General features: G+C 45.7%; 1 protein-coding gene across 5 annotated transcripts; it reads right to left on the bottom strand.

The window, feature by feature from the left end:
* Positions 1–2474: 2474 nt before the first annotated feature.
* Positions 2475–26434, bottom strand: CDKN2AIP (CDKN2A interacting protein). 5 transcript variants are annotated; one of them, XR_011386295.1, is made up of 5 exons: positions 25825–26434; positions 25240–25370; positions 24591–24853; positions 12574–12671; positions 2475–6201 (listed from the first exon to the last, which is right to left on the bottom strand). XR_011386295.1 is itself a non-coding variant. In XM_017338377.3 (4 exons), exons 1-4 carry the CDS (start codon positions 26085–26087, stop codon positions 23128–23130), a joined length of 699 nt encoding a protein of 232 aa, XP_017193866.2. In that variant the 5' UTR covers positions 26088–26434; the 3' UTR covers positions 22762–23127. The 5 variants fall into 5 exon arrangements, 3 of the variants coding, with proteins under 3 accessions (XP_017193866.2, XP_017193870.1, XP_002709534.4); XR_011386296.1 differs by having other exon boundaries at positions 25271–25370; positions 25825–26431; XM_017338377.3 differs by lacking the exons at positions 2475–6201; positions 12574–12671 and adding an exon at positions 22762–23169.
* Positions 26435–26586: the final 152 nt, after the last annotated feature.

Here is a 26586-nt window from a genome sequence, read left to right as displayed (position 1 = left end):
GCCTCCTCCCTCCCTCTCTGTAAATCTACCTTTCAAATAAATAAAATAAACAAATAAATGAATATTAAAAACAAAGAAGAAGGGGCCGGTGCCGTGGCTCACTTAGCTAATCCTCCGCCTGCAGCGCCAGAATGCCATATGGGCCCCGGGTTCTAGTCCCGGTCGGGGCGCCGGATTCTGTCCCGGTTGCTCCTCTTCCAGTCCAGCTCTCTGCTGTGGCCAGGGAGTGCAGTGGAGGATGGCCCAGGTGCTTGGGCCCTGCACCCCATGGGAGACCAGGAGAAGCACCTGGCTCCTGGCTTCGGATCAGTGTGGTGCGCCGGCCACAGCGTGGCGGCCATTGGAGGGTGAACCAGCGGCAAAGGAAGACCTTTCTCTCTGTCTCTCTCTCTCTCTCACTGTCCATTCTGCCTGTCGAAAGAAAGAAAGAAAGAAAGAAAGAAAGAAAGAAAGAAAGAAAGAAACTTAAAAAAAAAACAATAAGCATAATCTGATGCAAAAAAATTTAAGAATGCTACCAGAATGTGGTCCTCAGTAGTACTGAATGCACATTGTTTTACAAATCGCTCAGGCCAGTGTCCTCATTTCCTCAGATTGTTGCTCCTGGAAACCTGGTCAGGATCCGTAAAGACCATGAAAACGAATAAGTGGGACAACAGAGCAATATATGATCATGTAAACTTGTTGGAAAACTATCAAAATAGAGAACTAAAAAGAAGGCAGGGCAGGATTATGGCATATTTATTTGGTCAGTACATAAAAAACTTCACTAAGGAAAATACTGAAAGGCCAATATTAAATGGCCAAAGTCGTGAAACACATCAGTGCCAATGTTAGAGTTTTTAGCCAATGTTCTCCATGTTGGAGTCCCACAACCCTCCATCAGAATCACTGGCAGCACTTACCAGAAATCCATGTTTGGGGGTCAGTATTGTGGCACAGCAGGTTGAGCCACTGCTTGTGACACTGACATCCCGTATCAGAGTTCCAGTTCAAGCCCTGGCTACTATGCCTCCAATCTGGCTCCCTGCTAATGCGCCTGGGAAAGCAGCCAAAAATGACCCCAGTGCGTGGCTGTCTGCCACCTATGTTAGAGACCAGGATGGAGTTCCCAGCTCCTGGCTTCAGCCTGGCCCAGCCCTGGCTGTTGCAGCCCTCTGGGGAGTGAACCAGTGGATGGAAGACCTTTATATATCTCTATCTCTATTTCTCCTCCTCCCTCTACTACTCTGCCTTTCTCCTTCTGTAACCTTATAAAAACAACAAAAAAAGTTATTTCCCCAAGTAAGCTCTTATCATGGATATTTTTCTGCAGAAAATTTCAAATGTTCCTTAATCTCTTTACTATAACTCATCCTTTGAAACTTTTCAGCATATGTTTAGATTTTGCATGCCAAGAGGGGAAAAAAAAAAAGAAAAAGAAGTTCCTGTAATGACATTGGTAGGAAAAGTCTGACATATGTCTATAATTTTAAGAAGGAAGTGGCCATTTGTAACAATGTTTTTTTTTTAATTTACTTATTTGAAAGACATAGTTACAGAGAGGCAGAGGCAGAGAGAGAAAGGTCTTCCATCTGCTGGTTCACTCTCCAAATGGCTGCAATGGCTGGAGCTGGGTTGATCCGAAGCCAGGAGCCAGGAGCTTCTTCCGGGTCTCCCACACGGGTGCAGGGCCCAAGGACTTGGACAATCTTCTATTGCTTTCCCAGGCCATAGCAGAGAGCTGGAGCAGAAGTGGAGCAGCTGGAACTCAAACTGGTGCTCATATGGGATGCTGGCACCACAGGTGGCGGCTTTACCTGCTATGCCACAGCACCAGTCCCTGTGACAATATCTTTTTACTCTATTTGTAAAATGATCAGAGCCTCACCTGGACTATGACCCCTCCAAAAGTGGAGGGACTAGAGGTGAGAAAGAAGAGGAAAGTACAATTTTGTTGAAAGACTGGCATGGCTATTTGGAGAGATGATTATTGGGCTAAGATATTGACAGGATTGGAAGTAGGTAACTTTGCTTTTGATATCAATTATCACCACTCCATCTTCTGTCAAATGTAAATTCCCTACATGTGTGGAAGATAACATGCCTAAAATGCATTTGCTGAATAAGACGTTATCTTTTTTTCTTCCTTTTGAAGCATGTTAGGAAATTGGTGCCCTAATGCTGCCCCCTGGTGGCTATCGGATCCCTTCATCGTATAAACCTTCCTATGCAGTGTGCCATGGGCCAGGAACCTAGGTTCTGTTTGCTTCACCACGTAGAAAAATCCCCTCCCCGCAAAGAATATTACGTATATTAAAGTTGCCCATGCAAATAATTTCTAGTGAATATTATATTCTAAATAATATAAAGTATGTTAAATTAGTTTAGATGGAAGAGATGGTTTTTCCTTCTTTTAACTTTAACATTTGATTTTTTATACTTTATCCATTTGGCCATGAAGTCTGATTATAAATTTTTAATATGTGGGCCGGCGCCGTGGCTCACTTGGCTAATCCTCTGCCTGCAGCGCCGGAATCCCATATGGGCGCCAGGTTCTGTTCCGGTTGCTCCTCTTGCAGTCCAACTCTCTGCTGTGGCCCGGGAGGGCAGAGGAGGATGGCCCAAGTGCTTGGGCCCTGCACCCGCATGGGAGACCAGGAGGAAGCACCTGGTTCCTGGCTTCAGATCGGTGTAGCTCCAGCCGTGGCGGCCATTGGGGGGTGAACCAACGGAAGGAAGACCTTTCTCTCTCTCTCACTGTCTAACTCTTCCTGTTAAAAATAAATAAATAAAAAATCTTAAAAATTTTTTAATATGTAAGAAGGAAATGAGGGGCTGATGGTTTTTTGTTAAGATGTATTTATTTATTTGGAAGGCAAAGTTGGGGGGGGGATTCCATCCACTGGTTCACTCCCCAGCTGGTTACAACAGCAGGAGCTGGGCCAATCCAAAGCTAGGAGCCAGGAGCTTCTTCTGGGTCTCCTACATGGGTACACGGGGCAAGTACTTGAGTCATCTGCTACTACTTTCCCGCGCCATACCAGAAAGCTGGATAGGAAGTGGAGTGCCCAGCACTCAAACCAGTGCCCATCTGGGATGCTGGCGCTGCACATGGTGGTTTTACCCACTATGCCACAGCAGGAGCTGGGGTTGCTTACAACGCTGTCATTTCATATCAGAGTCTGATTCAAGTACTGGCTGCTCCACTTACAATCCAGCTTTCTACTAATGCACCTGGAAAAGCAGAAGAGGGACTAAGTGCCTGGGCCTCTGTTAGCTGTGTGCAAGACTTGGCTGGAGTTCTAGGTTCCTGGCTTCAGTCTGGACCAGCCCCGTCTCTTGTAGCCATTTGGGGAGTAAATCAGCAAATGGAAGATCTTTCTTTCACTGTGTCTCTCCCTCTCTGTCTGTTGATCAGCCTTTCAAACAAATAAATCTTAAAAGAGGGGAATAGGATATGGCATGTAAAACAGATATATATGAGAGTAGTATCCCCAGCCCAATTTAAAACTAAAGATGACTTTTTAGCCTGACTTACTTTTTAAATAAAAGTTAAACTTAGCTTTCCTTCCTTTGGATTCATATTACTTTTCATCTTGTAAAGTTTGAAAACTCACAAGGCAAATCTAATAAAACAAATAATAGCTTAAGCCAAAATTAGGATTTAATTTTTTAAAAAAGATTTATTTATTTATTTAAAAGGCAAAGTTACAGAGAGGCAGAGGCAGAGGCAGAAAGAGAGTGAAAGAGAAGTCTTCCATCCTCTGGTTCACTCCCAAATGGCCGCAATGGCTGGAACTGGGCCAATCCAAAGCCAGGAGCCAGGAACTTCTTCCAGGTCTCCCACATGGATGCAGGGGCCCAAGCACTTGGGCCATCTTCCACTTCTTTCCCAGGCCATAGCAGAGAGCAAGATTGGAAGTAGAGCAGTCAGGACTCAAACCAATGCCCATATGGGATGCCGGCACTACAGGTGGAAGCTTTACCCTCTGCGCCAGAGCGCCAGCCCAGTATTTAATTTTTTAAAAAAATTTATTTGACAGGTAGAGTTACAGAGTTGGAGAAAGACAGAAAGGTCTTCCTTCCGCTGGTTCACCCCCCAGATGGCCGCCACAGCCCACGCTGCGCCTATCTGAAGCCAGGAGCCAGGTGCTTCCTCCTGGTCTCCCATGCGGGTGCAGGGGCCCAAAAACTTGGGCCATCCTCCACTGCCCTCCCGGGCCACAGCAGAGAGCTGGACTAGAAGAGGAGCAGCAGGGACTAGAACCCGGCGCCCATATGGGATGCTGATGCTGCAGGCGGAGGATTAACCAAGTGAGCCACGGCGCCGGCCCCAGGATTTAACTTTTTAAAGGTAGTCTGAATACATCATTTACATGAAGGCTGTAAATTGATTTTAATTACTGCTATTGCCAATGTTGGATAGCAAAGTGATTAAAGCCATAAGTCAAAGCAATTTTAATAAAAATCTTTTCTGAAGCAGAATTTTGTATGACTTTGAAAAATATTTCTTATTGAGTGAGATGATTTGATTTACATATAAGCTCAGCAATTATAAAATTATTGCTATTTTATGATCTCTTTTATATGCCTGTGTATACATTAAAATTATTTTTTAAACCAGAAACAAATAATAAAATTTTCCTTTTAAAAAGAAAATCTGGTAAGATGGCCATTTGGCCCAGCAGTTAAGATGCCCCTTGTGACACCTACATTCCTATCACAGTGTGTGGATTCCGGGCCCTGCTCAGCTTCTGATTTCAGCCTCCTGTTAGTGTGCACCCTGGGAGGCTGCAGGTGATGACTCAAGTGGTTGAGCCACCGCCACGCACGTAGGAGACTGGGATTGAGTTCTGCACTCTTGGCTTCAGTCTCACTCAATCCAGCTGTTGTGGGCATTTGGGGAGTGAGCCAGCGGACTGTCTCTATCTGTGTCTGTTTCGCTGCCTTTCAAATGAAAATGAAAATGATGAATTTTTAAGAATTTTTAATTAAAAAATGATATCTATGCTTAGTTTTGGTTGCACAAACACTGAATCCTGAGGTGAATTTAAATCAAGCACCCACATATTTCATTTTCAATTGAAAAAAAAATTTCTGTCCTTGATGCTTATTAAACCGCAAAAAAAAAAAAAAGCAAAAAAAAGCCTGCAGTTGACAAAGTTCTTCCTCTTCTCTCAAAGTCAAGTTCTCAAGCTGAGCAGAACAATCAGGGTAAGGACCCCTCACCCAGTCATTCAGTGGTGTTGAAAGGGAGGGGAAACACTGCTCCATTTTGTCTGCAGTTCTTCCAGGCAACTTTCAATAAGACTTAAGATTTACTGATATTTTCCTTCACCTTTAGGGTCAGAAAGCATTGGAAAAATTTCAAGATTTTCTTTTTCGATTTTTTTTTTCCAAAAATTATTTTCCTTTTAAGTCCAAAAATCTTGCCAGTTGGAGTCAAAACATGTTTTCTGAGGCCTCGTGTTCACTTGTTCCACTAATTCCTGTGATGAAGTGTTTGCTAAGTAGGCTAGTTTCTGCTGGCATTCTTTATCTTCAGAGCACTCAGACAAATCTGCCTTGTTATTTTCCTGGAAGTACTTCTGCCAGTCACCTTTCAGCTCAGACACTGGGGTTGACAATTCTTCCTCTGCGAATCCACATGATTTCTCTACATACCAGGACATGTTTGTGCCTTTGTCCAGGTTTTCAGTTTTTAAAACATACTCAAGTGAATTGGACTTTGTTTAGTAGAGTCTACCATTTTTATAAAATTGCTCAGTCATTTCGTCTCCAAGAATTGTTCACAGCAACACTTCCCTGTGAAGAAGCAATGTGCCGTGATGTTGTTGGGCTTTTTCTCTCCATTGATGAAAATCCTCCTGGAGGCGTCCATTCGCAGGACACCATGGCACAGCTTGGGAATGCAGTTCCTCCAAGACAGACCTCTTGTTACCAGAGGGGAAGACAAAATGTTAGACATATCTTAGCCTTGGCTTGTTTTAGGTGAATCTTTATAGCAGGAAAACATTGGTCTGTGAGTCACTAGTATTCGCAAATCTTGACAATGCGTACCGACGATATGTATTTGTAAAAATCTATTGACTCATCAACCCAAATAGGGAAGCTGATGTCTATCAGTTCATTACACAAAATCTCCCAGCGTTGTATGGAAGAAGTAAAAACATCTTTCTCCACCCCTTATGTTCCTTGACGTATGCCCTGTGAATCAGACTGACAAAAAACAGTTAACAGAAAAGTCACACAAATGTCATTTCAGCTTAATTTTTACATGACATGAAGGCATTCCTAGAAAAGAAATGAAGAGCCAAAGAAAAAGATAGGCCTAAAACTTTGTATACCATCTTCAACAAAGAAAAATAAATTGTGACGTGATAAGACAAAGAAAAGGGTTTTAGGCTTCTAGGAGCTGCAAACTGGGGGAAGGTAAACAGAGAGTGGAAACTAAGGGAAGATACAAGTTAAATTAGTAGAGTTCATCTGCGTAGGTCCGTCTCAGTGCCAGTTTTCTGTCTTCTTCATGGCCATATAACTTTCCAGGAGAGGGGCTTTATGGCAGTCCTAGTTTCTCCTTTAGTCAGATAAGGAAAGCTCCAAGAAGGCTTGCTGAATTTCAAATGCCTTCCACTCAAAATAACTCATGTGCCAAAGTAACGTATTTTGAGGTTGTATGTCCTGGTCCCCTCCAACATCATGTGATATGTCATCACTTTATCAACTTAAAGTGTCAAAGTGGGATCCAGTCATTTCTCACACTGGATCTTATCCTAGCATTTTGAACTCTGTAATTTTACATGCTGAGCTTATGAGTGGCTCAACTACATGAGCTTTCCTTTTCTGAACAATTAGCTCAGCTAGTAAATAAATTGATATGAGTCTTCCCAGCGAATGTGATTCTGTTTAAAACAAGAGCTTTCTTCCCTTTAAGTTTCCAATAGTCATTTAAAATAATCAGCACCTTTACTATTAAGTGGCTGTAATTTGTAGTTAAATTCTTTTCAAATTTTGGGGGGCCACTGCTGCATTTTAAAGAGAAGTTTATCAAATTTTTATTTTTTAAAAGTTTTTTATTTGTTTAAAAGGCAGAGTGACACAGAGAAGGGGAAAGAAGGAAGGAGAGAGAAGACGAGATCTTCCATCTGCTGATTCACTCACCACAGGCTTGCAGTAGCTGGGCTAGGCCAGGCTGTAGCTAGGAGCTAGGAACTGTCTAATGTGAGTAGCAGAGACCCAAGTACTTAAGTACTTCTGATCCAGCTGTCTCCCAGGTGCATTAGCAGAAAGCTGGATCAGAAGTGGAGGCAAGGGAGGCCAGTGCTGTGGCACAGTGGGTAAAGCTGCCACCTGTGGTGCTGGCATCCCATGTGGGCACTGGTTTGAGTCCTGGCTGTTCCACTTCCAATCAGCTCCTTGCCAATGTTCCTGGGTAAGCATCAGAGGATGGCCCAAGTCCTTGGAACCCTGCACCCACATGGGAGACCTGAAAAAAACTCCTGACTTCTGGCTTCAGCCTGGCCCACCCCTGGTCATTGTGGTCATTTGGGGGAGTGAACCAGCAGATGGAAGACCTCTCTCTCTCTCTCTCTGTCTCTCTCTTTTTCCCTCCCTCCCTCTCTGTAACTCTGCCTTTCAAATAAATAAATCTTTTTTTTAAAAATGGAGGCAAGATTTCATCTAAGAAACTCCAATATGAGATGCTGGTGTCCTGAGCACCAGCTTACTCTGCTGTGCCACAATGCCCACCCCACACCTTCAACTTTCTAAGTTGACACATAACATAATAGAATAGGCCAACCTGGATCACCAGCCCTCCTACAATCCAGTGACAAGTCATTTTCTTCTTCTTCTTTTAAAAAAAAAGTTTATTTATTTACTTTAAAAGGTAGAATGACAGGAAATGAGAGAGAAAATCTTACATGTGCTGGTTTACCCCCCAAATGCAGGAACTAGCCAGAGACTGGTCAGGCCAAAGCTTGGAGTCAGGAACTCAATCCAGGACTCCCATGTGGCTGGCAGGACCCAAGTATTGAGCCATCATCTGCTACCTCTGTGGGGGCACATTAGCAGGAAGCTGAATTGGAAGCATGGGAGCATCCCAAGTGGTGGCTCAACCTAGTTTAGTCTACTTTAGTACCACAACGCCAGGCCTTACAGTGTTTGAAAAAAAGAAACTGTTCAATCTAATGGACCTGTCTTACTGCACCCTGCCATTCAGTGCTGAAAGACCTCTAACAAAATTGCCAATAGGCCATTTGGTCATCATGAATGGTAACATTTTTACAACATGCCAGGTTACAAATGCACACTGCTGGGGCCAGCATTGTGGCCTAGCAGGTAAAGCTTCTGCCCATGATGCCAACATTCCCATATGGTTGCTGTTTCATGTCCTGGCTACTGCACTTCTGATCCAGCTCCCTACTAATGGCCTGGGAAAAGCAATGGAGGATGGTTCAAGTGTTTGGGTCCCTGTCACCCACATGGGAGACCCGGATGAAGCTCCTGGCTCCTGACTTAGGCTTGGCTCAACCTCAGCTCTTGCTGCCATCTGGGGAGTGAATTGGCAAATGGAAGATTCTCTCTCTCTCTGTCCCTCTCTCTCTGTAACTCTGACTTTTCAATAAATAAATATTTATATACCTGTGTATATGTGTGTTGTTGTTGATTTCAGTCATGGGCTCTTGTGACCTTAGTGACACTTGCAGAACCCCAGGGTTCCCTAAAATCCTACTTGAGAAATCATTCAAAGATAGTGTGGCAGCTAAGAATCGCAGTATTTAAGACAGTGTGGTTAAAGAAGGCCTCTCGGTGGGTGCCTTCTGAACTGAGGCCTGAGTATATGAACCAGGTCTTTGATCAGTCAGCATATCCCCACTATCAATCTTGAAATTCTCCAGTCCTTTCTTTTTTTTTTTTTTTTAACAATTATTTTATTTATTTGAAAGTCAGAGTTACACAGAGAGAAGGAGAAACAAAGACAGAGAGAGAGAGAGAGAGAGAGAGAGAGAGAGAGAGAGGTCTTCCATTCCGCTGGTTCACTCCACAAATGACCACAATGGCCGGAGCTGAGCTGATTCGAAGTCAGGAGCCAGGAGCTTCTTCCTGGTCTCCCTCATGGGTGCAGGGGTCCAAGGACTTAGGCCATCTTCTACTGCTTTCCCAGGCCATAGCAGAGAGCTGGATCAGAAGTGGAGCAGCAGGGACTTGAACCGGTGCCCATATGGGATGCTGGCGCTGCAGGCTGGGCATTTAACCCACTGCACCACAGTGCTGGCCCCTCCAGTTCCTTTCAAAGTTGATTTTATTCATTCCTTTCATTATTTCATGGTGACAAAAAAAAAAAAATGTTCAGCAGAGTTTATGGACTCACGTGGCGATTGCAGAGGCTGTCACCAGAGCTGTGCAGATGCCGTGCAGCTGCTGTCCGGACCTCAGCCAGCCTCAGCCAGCCTCAGCCAGCGCCAGGAAAACACCTGCAGCCCAGTAAGAGGTGGTGAGACTCACCACGTGGAGGAGTAATTAACCACCCATTGTTTGCCTCTCCTTGCATCTAGATCACATTCTGCGTAGGAATCAGAATCAGTGTGGCAATAGAGTGTACCCTTCATTTACCAACAATCAATATTGATTATTGTTGGGTATTCCATCTTCAGTGAGGTATTCTTCAGTTTCCAAGGTGCCTGATACTTGTACATAAATCTGTGTCATTTAAACCTGTTCACTGCACACACCTACACTGCAAGAGGAGTATAAAACCTGTAACCAAACTCAGGCTTTCAGGACAGCCAGGCCAGGCAACTCACTGGTTGCTTCTGGGTTTAAATCCTCAGTGTGACTAGCTAAAGAAATTTGAACTCTGGTTTTGCAGTCAGACTCTGATCATTTCAGTCAGCAGTTGAATTCAAAACAGTACTGGATGCATACACCACTGTGTTACTCTCTATTATTGGCTTTCAGCTCAGGGCATTGGAAAGCTCCAGTATTTAAGCTGGGCATAACCGGTTGGTGTTCTTGTTTTACTCAGGTATTTTTTTATATGTGAAGGGTGGTTGTGCTGCATTGTAGTAGTGAAACAATAGAGGCCAGCGCCGCGGCTCACTAGGCTAATCCTCGCCTAGCGGCTGGCACACCGGGTTCTAGTCCCCGTCAGGGCGCCGGATTCTGTCCCGATTGCCCCTCTTCCAGGCCAGCTCTCTGCTGTGGCCAGGGAGTGCAGTGGAGGATGGCCCAAGTGCTTGGGCCCTGCACCCCATGGGAGACCAGGAGAAGTACCTGGCTCCTGCCATTGGATCAGCACGGTGCGCCAGCCGCAGCACACCAGCTGCGGCGGCCATTGGAGGGTGAACCAACGGCAAAGGCAAAGGAAGACCTTTCTCTCTCTCTCACTGTCCACTCTGCCTGTCAAAAAAAAAAAAAAAAAGAAACAATAGGCCATGATCCCTCTGGGTACAGATCTGGGCATGCTCTGGAACTGCTAACAGACCCAAAACTCTGTAGCATAAGGACAAAACGGGGGCAGGCCTGCGGCCCAGGGAATAATGCACCTGCATCCACTTGGTTCCAGTCCTGGCTCATCTGCTTCCACTCCAGATTCTTGCAAATGTGCACCCTGGTAGGTAACAGATGATGGCTCAAGTACTTGGGTTCCTTCCACCCTCATGGGAGTAAAATTCTAGGCTCCTGGCTCCAACCTGGCCCAATCCCTGTGGTTGCAGGCATTTGGGGAGTGAACCAGCAGATGGAAGATCTCTGTCCAGCTGTGTCTCTTATTTTCAAATAAAATGAAAATAAATAAATAAATAATTATAAGGGAAAAAATGAAGGCAGACTTCATATTTTGTTGTCCCTGGTAAGAATCATCAGAATTAGTGAGACGAGTCATTTTTTAATATTAAATACACACACACATACACACGCACGATTCTAGAGGAGCAAATTTGTAGTGAGACCCCAGGAATGATGTAGGTACCAATGGCAACTGCGGCTCATGCCGCAACTGTAGCTCATGCTACCTCAGGAAGCCCCTGCGTAGGCCCAGGGACCGCCCCTGCTCCCCACAGACCCTGGCCCCCTGGCCATTTTATGGCCACCTGAATTCTTCCACGGTCTGTCTCTGCTCAGGGAAACCCACATGCAGTGACACTGCCTTCAAAGCTCCCCCATAGCTTGGCAGGCAGTGCAGTCTCTAAGAAGCGAAAGAAAACCGGAAACGGGGTCTTTGTGGCAAACAGAGGTGAGAAAGCCTCAGAAAATCCCACCCAGAGGAAGCTCCCTTCAGTACTGAGGCCCCGGCAGAGCAGCTGGCCCAGGAACTGGCCTGGTGCACGGAGCAGCTGGAGCTGGGCCTCATCTGCAGAGACCCACCGTGACACAGAAAGAGCAGCCTACTGGGGCCACCTGAACCCCCGCGCAGCCCCAACCCCAAAGAGGCAACTGATATGTTTCTTATTTGGGGACCTCAAGGCCCAGATGGAAACAGAATGACATGAGGCCCTGTGGCTGCTCAGAGCGGCTGCGTGTTCCGTCCAGGGCGGCCTGTACGTGAGATCACCAGGAAGAGCAAAAGGATCTGCAGGCCTCGTCCAGCAGGGAAAGCCAGGGCCACCCTGGACACCCCGAGGAGGACTCGAGGTTCAATTCCCTTGTAGTCTCTCCCCAGACGTGGAACAATCCCTCTCCCCAGGGTGGTCTGGGTGTTTGTCTTGAGTTCAGCGCCTTTCCAAGCGTTCTTGGCAGGTGGGGAGTTAGTGCAAGAATCCAAGTAACAAGTAATTGTTTTCCTTTCAGAATGGAATAAAACATTAAGGATTATCTTAGCTGGAACAGCTTCCTCCGGAAAGTAGCAATGTCCAAAAAATGAGGGTTGGGAACCAAGGGGACCACGTAGACTGTAAGGCAAGACTCTTGGTGTCCTTCAGCAGCCACTAATGAATGGTTTTATTCAGTGGACAGCTGGTGCCCGTGGTGCCCACAGTGGCAGTATCGGCAGCAAAGAGCTGCTTTAGCTGGCTGTGATAGCAGCTTGAACTCCAGTAAAAAGGAAGTCACAGGAAACAGGGGTAGGAAACTCCATTGTAGAAAAGGCGCCAGCCCCACCCACCCTATTCAGCTAGGTTGTCTGGGAGAGTTTCTGAGACAAATCCCTTGACCATTTTTCTCCTTGTAGCACAATTATTTGGGGGTCGGGAGGGTGGAGGGACTTGTGGAGAAAATGAGTGAGAATGGAGGGTGTGCTCCAGGACCCATGTAGCTGGCTGGCTTTAATGACTTATACTATGCACAATGACAAGATGTAGGTCTCAACAACTGCTTATTCACCAATAATCATTCTGGGGGACGTCTATTTTAACCTACCCAGAGCACGTCTTCCTTTTTGTGACTGAAGCAACCCTCTGGAGAATCATCCCTGAGTAATGAGAACTCTGGAGAACTAGCCCTCCTCCCCCGCTAACACCCTCTCCCCCACCCCCACCCCCACATCCAGCCATGTCATTCCAGTGGGGATGTTGATCAAGGTGCCCAGCTCAAGACACTCTGGCTGGCTCCAGGGCCTGTTGCTCAACTCCCAGGGGCAGATATGTAACTGACCTTTGTTCTGCCGCCACAACTGTGAACTCAGGTGTGTGCCTCGCTCAAGCCGTGTTACCTTGAGAAAGCTAAGAGCAATTGGCAGAAAGTTTTCCAATCTGAAAGGAAATCAGAAATCTGGAAATCAGAGTGCGTGGAACGTAACTTTGATAGAGGCCCCATTTCGCCCAGGTATGGTGGCCTCCAACAGGAAGCTAAACAAAACTGTCTCTCAGTCTGAGCCTCTGCTACGTGAAGGTGAGCCTCGTTCACTCAGACATCATCTGCTGATGATCTGGGGCTTTTGTCTTTAGAGACTTTGTTGATCTCTTTGGGAGATATTCTGACTGTGCTAACTTCATTCTGTATCCTTTAAAGGAATAAACTTTGATTTATCCAAGTAGTATCTGTCTGGTCCCTCATCAAGTCAAACCTACTGCTGATACTCATAGATATGTAACTTCTCCTTGACCACCTTGGATCCTTTTTCCTAAGAATATGAATCTTGGCTGGTGCTGCGGCTCACTAGGCTAATCCTCCGCCTGTGGCGCTGGCACCCTGGGTTCTAGTCCTGATCGGGGTGCTGGATTCTGTCCCGGTTGCTCCTCTTCCAGTCCAGCTCTCTGCTGTGGCCAGGGAGTGCAGTGGAGGATGGCCCAAGTGCTTGGGCCCTGCACCCCATGGGAGACCAGGAGAAGTACCTGGCTCCTGGCTTCGGATCAGCACGGTGTGCCAGCTGCAGCATGCCGGCTGCGGCGGCCATTGGAGGATGAACCAATGGCAAAGGAAGACCTTTCTCTCTGTCTCTCTCTGTCTACTCTGCCTGTCAAAAAAAAAAAAAAAAAAAAAAAAAAGAATATAAATCTTGATATAAGTAACATAAAATGGTTGAAACTGAATGGTTGTAATGGAAGTGCTTTGATAAAATTGTCTGCTGGGAACAGACTCAGCACTCAAACCCAGGGACTCTGATACGGATGTAGAAATACCAAGCAGCCTTTCCCTATTTCTTTAAAAAAAAATCCGTAATTTTAGAATTATATTGTCTGGGGTAAAACATATGCTGTCATTTCACTCGTGAGTACATTAACACTTCCCTGTTACCTCTTTAGTATCCTTGCAATGAAATTCTAGATGTGTAAAATCAGTTTTTTTTTTTTTAAGATTTTTTTTATTTACTTGAGAGATTTAGGGTTATAGACAGAGTTCACTGCTAGTTCACTTCCCAAATGGCCACCAATGGCTAGAGCTGGGCCTGTCTGAAGCCAGGAGCTTCTTCTGGGTCTCACATATGGGTTTAGGGGCCCAAACACTTGGGCCATCTTCCACTGCTTTCCCAGGCCATAGCAGAGAGCTGGATTGGAAGAGGAGCAGCCGGGACTAGAACCGGTGCCCATATCAGATGCTGGCACTGTAGATGGAGGCTTAGCCCACCACACCACAGCACTGACCCCACAATTTGATTTTTTTTAATGTCTATGATATATTTCACTGTTATTATTAGATTGTACAATCAAGTGTTTTTAAGAATTCTGTGTCCTTGGCTGTTTGTTGAGCTATACTTAAGAGTTATAATTTAAAATTTAAGATGTATTTTTGCTCAGTAATAAGAAGTTGACATTTGGCCGGCGCCGTGGCTCACTAGGCTAATCCTCCGCCTTGCGGCGCCGGCACACCGGGTTCTAGTCCCGGTCGGGGCACCGGATTCTGTCCCGGTTGCCCCTCTTCCAGGCCAGCTCTCTGCTGTGGCCAGGGAGTGCAGTGGAGGGTGGCCCAAGTCCTTGGGCCCTGCACCCCATGGGAGACCAGGAGAAGTACCTGGCTCCTGCCATCAGATCAGCGCGGTGCGCTGGCCGCAGTGCGCCGGCCGCGGTGGCCATTGGAGGGTGAACCATCGGCAAAGGAAGACCTTTCTCTCTGTCTCTCTCTCTCTCACTGTCCACTCTGCCTGTCAAAAAAAAAAAAAAAAAGTTGACATTTAACATTTATGAGGTCAGAGTCAGGCAATACATATTATTTATTTGAAAGGCAGAGTTAGAGAGAGAGGAAGACATGGAAATCTTCCATCCACTAGTTCACTCCCTCAAATAGTCACAATGGTTTGAGGCTGGGTCAGAACAAAGCTGGGAGCCTGGAACTCTGATCTCCCACGTGGGTGGCAGAGGCCCAAGCACTTGGGTCATCTTCCTCTGCTTGCCCAGGCCCATTAGCAGGGAGCTGGATCAGAAGTGGAGCAGCTGCAGGACTTGAACTGGCACTCATGTGGGATGCTGGCATTGCAGGCAGCAGCTTAACTCAGTACTCAATGCCAATTTCTCAATTTACTTTTTTTAAGATTTATTTATTCATTTGAAAGTCAGAGTTACACAGAACAGAAGCAGAGAGAGAGGTCTTCCATCCGTTTGTTCACTCCCAATTGGTCGCAATGGCTGGAGCTGTGCCGATCCAAAGCCAGAAAATTATTTTGGGTCTCCCATATGGGTTTAGGGGCCCAAACACTTGGGCCATCTTCCACTGCTTTCCCAGGCCATAGCAGAGAGCTGGATCAGAAGTGGAGCAGCCAAGACTCGAACTGGTGCCCACATGGGATGCCGGCACGACAGGTGTTGGCTTTACCCACTATGCCACAGCGCCGGCCCCTCAATTTACTTTTTACAGTAATATTTTTCTAAAAAGCTTAGTTATTCCAAAAAGGGTCATCTCGTACCCCAACAACAGAATTGCTTGGTCTTCTATAAAAACACCCCTTAATCTTCTATACAAACACTGGATTTGAGTCCCTACAATGTTGATACATTTGAACCTTGGTAGTTGTATATGAACATTCAATGATTATCAGACTTTATATGTATGGGATTTATGGATTCCTGCTACTGTATTTCCCAATAAAAATGTAAGAAATAAAAGGCAATTGTTTTTAGTGTTATTGAGGCCCCACTAATTACATATTCTAGTATGACATATTACTTAAAAGCAGATTAGTTCCATTTTGTTGTAAACTGGCAGCTTCTACTTATTATCTACTCTAATAATATCTGTTGAGGAAGAAACTGGCTATTTACATTGGGCGTCATAATTGCTGAATTCCCTTCTGATCATAGTCCAATGAGATGCCTCAAAAATTGAGAATAGAAGGCAGAGGGAATTCAGTTGTGAGATGTGGCTGAGCCAAACTAGTTGTACTCACCTGTTTTACATAGACAAGCCATTTTTCTTTGAAGAAATATTAGAATTTAAAAAATTTTTCATTTATTTTCATTTTATTTGAAAGGCAGAAAACCATAGACCTTCCATTCGCTAATTTATTCCCTAATTCCTGCAACAGCTGGGGTTGGATCAGGCCAAAACCAAGAGGCCAGAACTCCATCTGGGTCTCACACATGGGTGGCAGGAACCAAATACCTAAGCCATCATCTGTTACCTCCCAAGATGTGCATTAGCAGGAAGCTGGATTGTAAACAGAGTAGTGGTGGCTGGAACTGAAACCAGGCATCCCAGTGGGAATCTTAAGTCGCTATGCCTGTCCCCAGCTGAAACAGTAAACACCGACTGTAAAGAAGGCATTGTGGCACACCAGGCATCGAGCCACTGCTTGGGATGTTCACATCCCATATCAGCGTGCTTCTAACCCAGCTCCCTGATAATGTGCCTGGGAAGCACTGGATGATGGCCCAAGTACTTGGGTCCTTGACACCCACACAGGAAAGCTGAGTGGAGTTCCTGGTTTCTGGCTTTGGCCTGACCTAATCCAGTCATTGCAACCATTTGGGGAGTGACTCAGCAGATGAAAGATCTGTCTATCCTTCTGTCAATATGTCTTTTGAATAAATCAATCTTTAAAAAAAGGGTCCAAAAGGCCAGTGCTGTGGTGTAATGAGCTCAGCCTCTGCCTGTGGTGTCGGCATCCCATATGGGTGCCAGTTCATATCTCAGCTACTCCTCTTCTGATCCAGCTCTCTGCTATGGCCTGGGAACAGAAGATGGCCCAAGTGCTTGGGCCCCTGCACCTGCATGGGACACCCGGAAGAAGCCCCTGGCTTCTGGCTTTGGATCTGCCCAGCTCCAGTCATTGCAGCCATTTGAGGAGTGAACCAGAGGATGGAAGACTTCTCTCTCTCTCTCCTTCTGTTTGTAATGCTACCCCACAAGTAAATAAATATTAAAAAAAAAAAAAAAAAAAAAGGCTTGGGGTCCAAGCCCTGGTACATTGAGAACACTCTAAGGAAAACACTAGGTGATTCTTAGCCTTCCAATACACCTTTTTGTGCATTTGTTTTTAGATGCCTTTTTATTTCAAGTTACATACGCGCAGACTTCAAAAAGCTCATGGAAAACTGGAATTTAAGAATGTTTATTATGTTGTAAAAAATTGAAATCTATGCAGTTTTCCCATTATATGCATTTTACACAAACTTTGAAAACTATTTATTGTACAATGGACCAACTTCGATGTAAATATAGTTTTATAGTTCATTTAACTGTTTACTATACTTTGTTACCTATGACCTTCAAGGATTTTGATTCCTGATTAATAAAATTTGAAAATGAAAGATATTTCTGATGGTTTAAATTATAGCACATGTGTGGGGAGCAACTCGGACTATACTGTTACTGGAATTAAGACTTATTCTATGCATCTGCTCTCCCACAATATGGCGCTGGGAGAGAAGAAAACAGCTTCTACACAGCTGCCTCCAGTTCAGCCAATAAACTGTAGGACTTGCTCCTGATTGGAGGAGAGCAGCGAACTCGGCGTGTGGGCAGCCGAGTTGGGACTGGCAGAGGAGGATTATAAAGGAGGAGAGAGACGGCATGCACCAGGAACATCTAAGGGGAACACCTGTGCAGCCCCCGAGAGAGCCGGCCGGCGGTGTGCCGCTTCCCTGCGGAAGTGGGGAATGTGACAGGGGGAACCGCCCTTCCACGGAGGTGGAAGGGACAGTAGCCAACCCGGGAAGAACCAGCAGCAAACCCGGGGAGGGCCGAGCAGACGAAAGAACAGTGCAGGGTTTAGTGTCGTTCCTCCACGAAGAGGGGGAGCGACACACATGAAGTTCCTGTTTTTTACTAAAGACTGTCCTGGGGCTGGCGCTGTAGTGTAGCAAGTAAAGCTGCTGCCTGCAGCGCTGGCATCCCATGTGGACACCGATTCCAGTCCTGGCTGCTCCACTTCTGATTCAGCTCTCTGCTTAAGGCCTGGGAAAGCAGTGGAAGATGGCCCAATTCTTTGGTCCCCTGCACCCACATGGGAAACCCGGAAGCAGCTCCTGGCTCCTGGCTTCAGATTGGCACAGCTCCAGCCATTGCAGCCAATTAGGGAGTGAACCAGCAGATAAAGACCTCTCTCTCTCTCCTCTGTGTAACTCTTTCAAATAAATAAATCTTTTTTTTAAAGATTTATTTATTTATTTATTTGAAAGTCAGAGTTACACGGAGAAGGAGAGAGAGAGGTCTTCATCTGCTGGGATCTATGGCATTTATGGGATGCTGGTGCTTCAGGCCAGGGCATTAACCCGCTGCGCCACAGCGCTGGTCCCAACAAATAAATCTTAAAAGAAAAGGCCATTTTGTATCTAACTCTTTGTATTTAATATTTAAGCTTTCTTTTTTCCTTCCAAATTACAGTCAATTTACTTTGGGAATTAGTCTGTTAACTAAATTACTTCCCTCTCTCCCTCTCTTCCTTCCTTCCCTCTGTCCCTCCTTCCCTACCAAAAATGGACTGTATTGGGCAGAACTTGGCACAGTGGGTTAACGCCCTGGCCTGAAGCGTTGGCATCCCATATGGGCGCCGGTTCGAGACCTGGCTGCTCTACTTCCTGTCCAGCTCTCTGCTATGGCCTGGGAAAGCAGCAGAAGATGGCCCAAGTCCTTGGGCCCCTGCACCCATGTGGGAGACCCTGAAGAAGCTCCTGGCTCCTGGCTTCGGATCGGTGCAGCCCCAGCAGTTGAGGCCATTTGAGGAGTGAACCAGCAGATGGAAGACCTCTCTCTCTCTGCCTCTCTTCTCTCTGTGTAACTTTCAAATAAATGAATAAATCTGTTTAAAAAATGGACTGTATTTTTTAAAATATTTATTTCAAAGAGTTACACAGAAGAAGAGACAGAGATCTTCCACCTGCTGGTTCACTCCCCCAGATGGCCCCAAAAGCCAGGGCTGGGCCAGGCTGAAACCAGGAGCTTCAGCTGGGATTGCCACATGGGTGGCGAGGGCCCAAACACTTAGGCCATCTTCTGCTACTTTGCCCAGGCCATTAGTAGGGAGGTTTGGAAGTGGAGCAGCCTGGACTCGAACCAGCACCCACTATGCTACAACACTGCCCTGGGTTATACTTTTAAAACTTTTTCCCCCTTGGAGAGCAAGTGGAAAAATGGCTTGATAACCACCACATTCATCTATTCTTGTTGCTGGTATAAAGTGAAATGATTTCTTTTATTCATTAACCACAGAAAATTGTTTTTGAAAGCCATGTGCAAATGATCATTTTAACTTAGCAACGTCTAGAAAGTGGATAAATATAAAACCTTAGTGACATTTTTGAGCCCACAACCCATTTACACTATAGTAATAGTACAATTCCAGTAGCACCAACCTAGTTCCCAGTCGCTGCTTGCTTTGGTTACCTTCTCACTACCATTACTTAAGAATTAAACAGCAAAGAGAAACGTATACCAACAATAGCTGCGCTTGGCAGGGGAAACAGCCCTTTCACATATGGTTTACACTGGAGGAGGATTTTGATATTATCTAAATCTGTGGAGCTATATGTGCCTTATGACAATTATACTAGCCTATGAAAGCAGCAGCAGGTCCCAAAAATTTGGGCAAGAACTCAGGCAGGTATTGTGGCGCATTGGGTTAAGCCACTTGGGAAGCCCATATTCCGTATCAGAGTGCCGCTTTGAGTCCTGGCTACTCCACTTCAGATCCCGCTCCCTGCTAATGCACCTGGGAAGAGTATGATTGATCAAGCGCAAGAGTTCCTGCCACTCACATGGGGAATTCCTGGTTCCTGGCTTCAGTCTAGCCCAGCCCCCGCTGCTCTGGCCACTTGGGTGGTGAACCAGCAGAGATGATCCAACTCTGCGTTTCAAATAAGTAAGTTGTGAAAAAATAAAACACTTCATGACAAAGCATTCTTCAAAATCAACCTTTTAACTTTAGCGTTTACAAAAATCCTTGACTTTAGCAACAGGAAAAATCAGTCTCAGGACCATCAGTCTTATTTATCTACTTGAAAGTCAGAATTACAGAGTGGTAGAGACAGAAATCTCTCTCACCCACTGGCTCACTCCCCAAATGGCTACAATTGGAGCTGGGCCAAGCCAAAGCCAGACGCTTCAACCGGATGGCCCACTTGGTGCAAAGGCCCAAGTTCTTGGGCCAACTTCCACTGCTTTCCCAGGAGCATGAGCAGGGAGCTGGAAAAGAATTGGAGCAGCTGGGACTCCAACTGGTGCCCATATGGGATGTAAGCATCACAGATGGTGGCTTAACCCGCTATGCCGCAATGCCAACCTCTTTATTTTTTTTTTTAAGATTTATTTACGTGGGGCCTGCTCCGTGGTGCAGGTTAATCCTCTGCCTGCAATGCCGGCATCCCATATGGGCGCCGGTTCTAGTTCCAGCTGCTCCTCTTCCAATCCAGCTCTCTGCTGTGGCCTGGGAAAGCAGTAGACGATGGCCCAAGTCCTTGGGCCCCTGCATCCGCATGGGAGATCGGGAAGAAGCACCTGGCTCCTGGCTTCAGATCGGTGCTGCTCTAGCCATTGCGGCCATTTGGGGAGTGAACCAATGGATGGAAGACCTCTCTGTTTCTCTCTCTGTCCGGAACTCTACCTTTCAAATAAATAAATAATATCTTTTTTTTAAAAAAAGGGACAGACTTAAAAAATTTATGTATCTGACAGAGCCACAGAGGCAGAATCAAGAGAGGTCCTCCATCTGCTTGTTCACTCCCCAAATGGCCACAACAGCTCGAGCTGGGCCAATCCAAGGCCAAGAGCCCGCTGCCTTCTCCAGGTCTCCCACGTGGGTACAGGGGCCCAAGGACTCAGGACATCTTCTATTGTGTTCTGAGGCCATAGCAGAGAGCTGGATTGGAAGAGGAGCAGCCAGGACTCGGTCAGGCGCCCATACGGGATGCTAGGAATGCAGCCCACAGCCCCACCTGCCATGCCACAGCACTGGCCCTCACCTGAATTCTTATACTAGCATTTCCAGAGCTGGTGCTGTGGCAATAGGTTAACCCACCATCTCCACTGCCAGCGTCTCACATAAGCACCGTTTTGAGTCCCAGCCACTCTACTTCAAACCCAGTCCTTGGCCATAGCCACCCATGTGGGAGACCTGAAGCAGCTCCTGGGTCCTGGCTTCGGTCTGGCCCAATCCTGTCGGTTGCACCATTTGGGGAGTGAACCAGTAGATGGAAGATCTTTTTCTCTTTCTGCATCTCTGCCTTTCAAATAAATCTTTAAAAAAATTTTTTAAAAGAAAAAAAACCAGTATTTCCTAAAGTGGAGCAGCCAGGACTCCAACTGGTGCCCAAGTAGAATGTCAATGTCCCAGGCAGCAGCTTTACCTGCTACACCACAATGCCAGCCCCTTACCTGACCCAGTAATTGCTACTTAAGTTTGTAAGAAGGGCCGATGCTGTGATGTAGCAGATTCAGCCACTGTCTGCAGCACCTGCATATGGGCACTGGTTCAAGACTGGGCTGCTCCACTTCCAATCCAATTCCCTGCTGACGTGCCTGGGAAAGCAGCAGAGGATGGCCCAAGTGCTTGGGCCTTGCACCCTCATGGGAGACCTGGATGAAGCTCCTGGCTTTGGCGTGGCCCAGCTCCATCATTGTGGCCATTTGGGAAGTGAACCAGTGGGTAGCTCTCTCTCCACTGCTCTCCCTCTTGCTGTAACTCTTTCAAATAAATAAATCTTAAAAGAGCAAAATTGCAAGGAAATGAGGTTATGTAATAATTAGTAAACTATGACACACCTGCACACTATGATACACTTTTAATTGTACAATGGGTCTTAAAAAAAATTCATGGAAAACACATTAATTCCACTTTCATGGTCTTTTTGAAATACCCTTGTATAAATCTCACTGAATCGTCACACTTCTGAGGCAGCTACAGTACTGTTTTATAGATGAACTGATTCCCAGAGATTAGTCTAGTGAAAGGCAGAGCTCTATCCCAAGAATGGATTCCAAAGCTTGTCTTCTGCACTACACTATCATAGGAAATTGTAAAATCATGCATTTTTTCAAATCACATTCAATTTTCATTAACTTGAGTATTTCCAATGTTTTAGATAGAACAAATGTTTATAAATGAAGTGTCTGTTTTTACACTAGGCAGTTTTCCGCACATCAAAAAGCCACTAAAAGTTAAAAGATTTTTCAGTAACCCTTATATTAACATTAAACAAGTCAATTTAGATAATTACCAGACTACCTATTAGATAGAACTCAAATATTTTAAAACAGATTTTAGCTTGCTTTTCTGGTAATGCTCATCCCACAAAACATGGATTTGCCTAAGAATAAGTGAGGCAATTAAAGTGCTTTTACATTCCACCCATGTTATTGCTTTCCACAATATATAGCAGCGATCCATTTATAGAACATGGATTTTAGCTTTGGCACCTAATGAAAACCCTTAAAAAGTAGTTTTTAAAGATTATCTGATTAAAAAAAAATCCCTGATTAGTTCAGATCTGGGAAAACACAGGAATAACTTCTACATATTTAACTTGTGCTACTTATGTTTAGTCCATTTTCCCACTCTAATACAAATGGACTATAAAATACCATATTTGTCTGCAATTTCACCATCATTGCTCAAGGTGTAGCATCTATTAAGCTCCTAGAAAGCTCAAAGACCAAAAAAGACCTCGTCTGTTGGACCAGTCTGAAGAAAAATATACAATAGATTAATGCAGTCAGAATCACCTGACACAGAAACAAGATTCCATTTCATTACTGACAATCATAATTCAAGTGAACAATCTCATTGAACGCAGCTCTTTTCTTCCAGCACTCTTTCTATAAGATTTGTAAACACAAACCATCTAGTTCTAGATGTGAAAATTCTAATTTCCTATCACTATAAAAACTACCTGGTTATAATTTATGAAACTTTTGACTAATTAGAAGACCACAAGAACTGGCTCTTAGAAGGGGAGGAAAAAAAAACACAACTTCTTGAAAAGGTAAAATAGCTTAAAGCATTTAATATCTAAACAAATCAATCTGTTAATAGTAGTCACAAAATAGGCTTAATATAGAAACCCACATTTATGTCTTTAAGAAAAAGTGTAAATTGTATTTTACCTCAAAACATAAATTAACCCGCTTAAAGAATCAGCAGCGGTGAAAATCATGGTGAATTTTAACAGCTTCAGAATAAAATAACAGTAAGTACTTTATACTGCTTTGTATCTCAAAAATGCTTACAACTTCTCATAAAAATAGTCTGAGACAACTATTTTTTCTTTTATTCTTTAACAGACATGTTCAACATTATGGGCAACATTCTTAAAACCTTAAGCTTCACAGACTTTCAGACATTCAAATACTGTGGTCCCCTTTTCTTTGATGTGGTTTATTCAACTAGGAAAAAAAGCATGGTAGACAACTTAATACATTTTCACCAAATTGATAGTACAAAAGTTTTTAAGACTACAGAACTACACGTCGTACCTAATGTATCATTAAAAATAGAAGACAGTATTTTCTCCAGCAAATAAAACAGCATACTGGTATGCTGTTAATGCAACTTTTTAATGTGTATTGTCAATCATAAATTATTTACAACCTCTATTTTTGTGAAGAGAACTAGAATGTAAATTTTCTGCAAAACTGGAAAAAAGCAATACAAAAATTTGTGAAAGCCTATATTTTATATTGTACAAAAGTAAGCCAGTTTTTCTCTTCAAATACCAGATCCTATATGCAGTTTTATTTGGGACATACTACAGTAATTCTTGAGGATGTTTTAATGCTGGAGGCAAGTTTACAGGTCTTGACTCTTCATCAAGAAGTACCAGATCTTCTATTTCACTGCCTCTGTATTTCCTTTTACATATTTTTACCACCACCTTTTTCTTGAGGAATAGCTTCAGTGCTTCTCTTGATGCAACCGCTTTTGCATTTTCTTTGCTTTTTCCACAACCAGTGCCCAAATACACAGACTTGCACCTCAGCTCACAAACAATACTTTCTTGAGAGCTCTTATTTTGAGGCAGGTCCGCCAGTTCCTTTAGTGGCACAAAAAACACATCCAGCGTGGCTTTCAGAGCCTCAATTGCTGCCTTTAGAAGCTCCCCATGATTCACAGTGGGGCTGAAGCCTCCAACAGCGACCAGCTTCCACGCCACCGTTTTGTACAGTCTATTGAAGAAAGGCTGCTTCTGTTTCACGTCTTCATTGGTTAACTTGCAACAAGAGAATTTGACAGAACTCTCACTCGACTGTGAAGTACTTTTGGAAGGCAACTGTGAGGTGCTACTCTGAGAACTACTCTTAGAGGCCAGCTGGGATATACTCGCTAAGGAAGTGCTTTTAGGAAGCAGGGATCCACTGGAGCTGCTCTTGGAAGCTAGCAAGGACGCAGCTACCTGGGAAGTGCTTTTGGAAGTTAGCAGTGACGAACTTGTTGCGGAGCTGCTCTTGGGAGTGAGTAATGTGCCTGACGAGGCGCTGTTTTTAGAACCACTCACCTCTGAACTAGTTTTAGAAGTTAACCCACTTGAAGGTGTCTCTGAACTAGGTTTAGAAGACAATAATGGCAACTCTACTTCTGCGCTTCCCGAGGAACCCAGCAAGGGCACCTCGACCTCTGCACTGCTCTGAGAAGCTGAGGCTGAAGAGCCTTCCACAGCACTCTTTTTAGGTGATTCACTTTGTTGTCTGCAATCAGTGGGCTGGGTCACATGACTATTCACACTAGATTTCAACAATGAAGAAACAAATGATGCTGAACCCTGTTTATCTGCAGCTTCTGATTCAGCTTTTCCAGATCCCACTGTTACCTGAGAGGAAACACTGCTGCCGCTGTGGCTGGAAGCAGATCGATCTCCATCGCTTGAGGAGCTGTTCTGACTGGAGACGCCAGAGCTCCGAGCTGAGTTCCCACTGCTCTCCGATTTGCCGGATGACCCCATACATGCTGACCTGTTTTCCTGCTGAGCCGCTACACGTTCTGTTCTGGCAGAAACTTTTGCATGATCCTGCTCAACTGCAGAATTGTTTTTTCCTTCTAGGACTCGTTTTTTGGGTGGTTCTTCTACCCCTTCTAAAAAAAAAGGAAAACACACATGACTAAGAATACCTCATAAATACTCAACTGAGAAGACAAACACTAAAGTAAAGCAAAAGGTGAAAATATTTCAGGACTAGTTTCTTTTAAAAATATGAAAATAATCAAGTTCTTAAAACAGTGTTGAATATCATTAATTTCTAATATTAAAAAATTAGACAAATTAGACACTTCAAAATCTAAAGCAAAGAAAACTATCAAATTTAGAGATTAAAACACATACAGTTTAACATTCCAACTTGACTAGTTAACATTATATAAATTCTGGCTTGTTAAAAAAAATTAGTATTAACAGTAATTCCTAACGATATCAAACTTAAGTTCTAAACTCCTATGTATGTTCACATCTATGATCTGCTAACCATTGCTACTCGATATCCCTCTTTTCTTCACCTTGGCAACCAGTTCATCTCTTGTTGTATGGATTGGAGCATCTGTCACTTTGATGCCTTCAGCCATACTAAGTATTTTATCCATAACTTTTTGAGGGTACCTGAAAAAAAAAAAAGGAAAAGAAAAATCACTTTAAAAAAAAAGAGTTTTTTCTAAGCTACCCCCTTTGGCGTGCAAACACCCGGCCACAAGACTTGCATTTCCTGGTTGCAATCAAGAAACAGTACCAACCGCCAACAACTTTCTGTTTCCCGGAATCCCGTAAACAAATGCCCGAGTCTGGGAGGCGGGGTTCCTCCTTCCAAACCTTGAAGCTCAGTTTCCATCCGCAGAAGCGCTGTCAGCTGAACACCAACTCCACCAGCAGCCCCCCGCGACACGGGGGCCCCTCAACACGGTCTGAGAGTCACGTCGGCTCGGGGCAGGGACGCCCTTCTCACCCTTAGAGGGCAGACGGTGCCGCCAATTCCCGCGCTTAACTTCCCCTCCCCACCGAGACCGGTCGGCGGACGATCCGGCGTCCGGGGGCCGCCTAAGGACGCTTCCTCACTCACCGGCACCCGAGGAAGACGTGGTTTGCCCAGGCCATGGAAAAGGAGATGAGCTGCTGCAGCTGCCGATTACGGGTCCCGCTTTCGGCGTCGGCGGCTTCGACCGTGTGAGCGCCGCCGGCGGGGGCCAGGTCCCCGGCGTTGCGGAGGAGAAACTCCCGGCGGTGGCGCCAGTGTTTGTCAGTCTCGCCCTCGCAGCGCAGTGCCTCCACCCAGGCGGCCACCCGCGGGTTCTGGCTCAGGTACTCCGACACCTCCTGCGCCATGTTGGGCCTGCAGGCCGCCGAGGCCGCGAGCAGACGCTGCGAGGCGGGGTGCGCAGGGGCGAGCGGCCCTGTCACTGCGGCCTGCACCGGCGGCCCTCCAGAGAACGCCCCTCGAGAGGCCGAAACGCCAAACAACAGCGCCGGGAGCTGCTGAACCGCCCACTTCCGCCTGCCGCCGGCCTCGTCCCTTTTATAACCTCGCCGCCACCGCGCGCCCGCGCGTCCTTCCGGCGCGAGCCGGCTCTCCCAGGACGCTTTGCGGCCTCCGCGCTGCGGAGGCGGAGCCGGAGGGCTGGGGCGGGGAGGAGAGGGGAGGCGGGCGCCGGGCGCCGCCCGCCCTGGCAGGGAGGTCCTACGCGGGGTTCGCCCGGGTAGCCCGGAGCCCGGGCGGGAGCCCCCAGCAATCCGGCTTCGCTTTGTGACGCGGGGCGCGGCGCCTCGCGGGGAGTGGAGGTTGGGCTGGGACCTGCCGGAAGGCGGCCGCGTCCTGGTAGACCTT

This window comes from Oryctolagus cuniculus, chromosome 2 (genome assembly GCF_964237555.1).
Source record: "Oryctolagus cuniculus chromosome 2, mOryCun1.1, whole genome shotgun sequence".
Classification (NCBI taxonomy): Eukaryota; Metazoa; Chordata; class Mammalia; order Lagomorpha; family Leporidae; genus Oryctolagus; species Oryctolagus cuniculus.
This window is presented reverse-complemented; position numbering and strand designations above follow the sequence as displayed.

Excerpts from the sequence above, each read along its gene's own strand:
- CDKN2AIP (XM_002709488.5), bottom strand. The coding sequence starts at position 26,087 with ATGGCGCAGGAGGTGTCGGAGTACCTGAGCCAGAACCCGCGGGTGGCC. Across the intron at positions 25,371-25,824 it reads CACGTCTTCCTCGGGTGCCG|GTACCCTCAAAAAGTTATGG; the intron begins GTGAGTGAGGAA and ends TTTTTTTTTCAG. Across the intron at positions 24,854-25,239 it reads AGGGATATCGAGTAGCAATG|AAGGGGTAGAAGAACCACCC; the intron begins GTTAGCAGATCA and ends CTTTTTTTTTAG.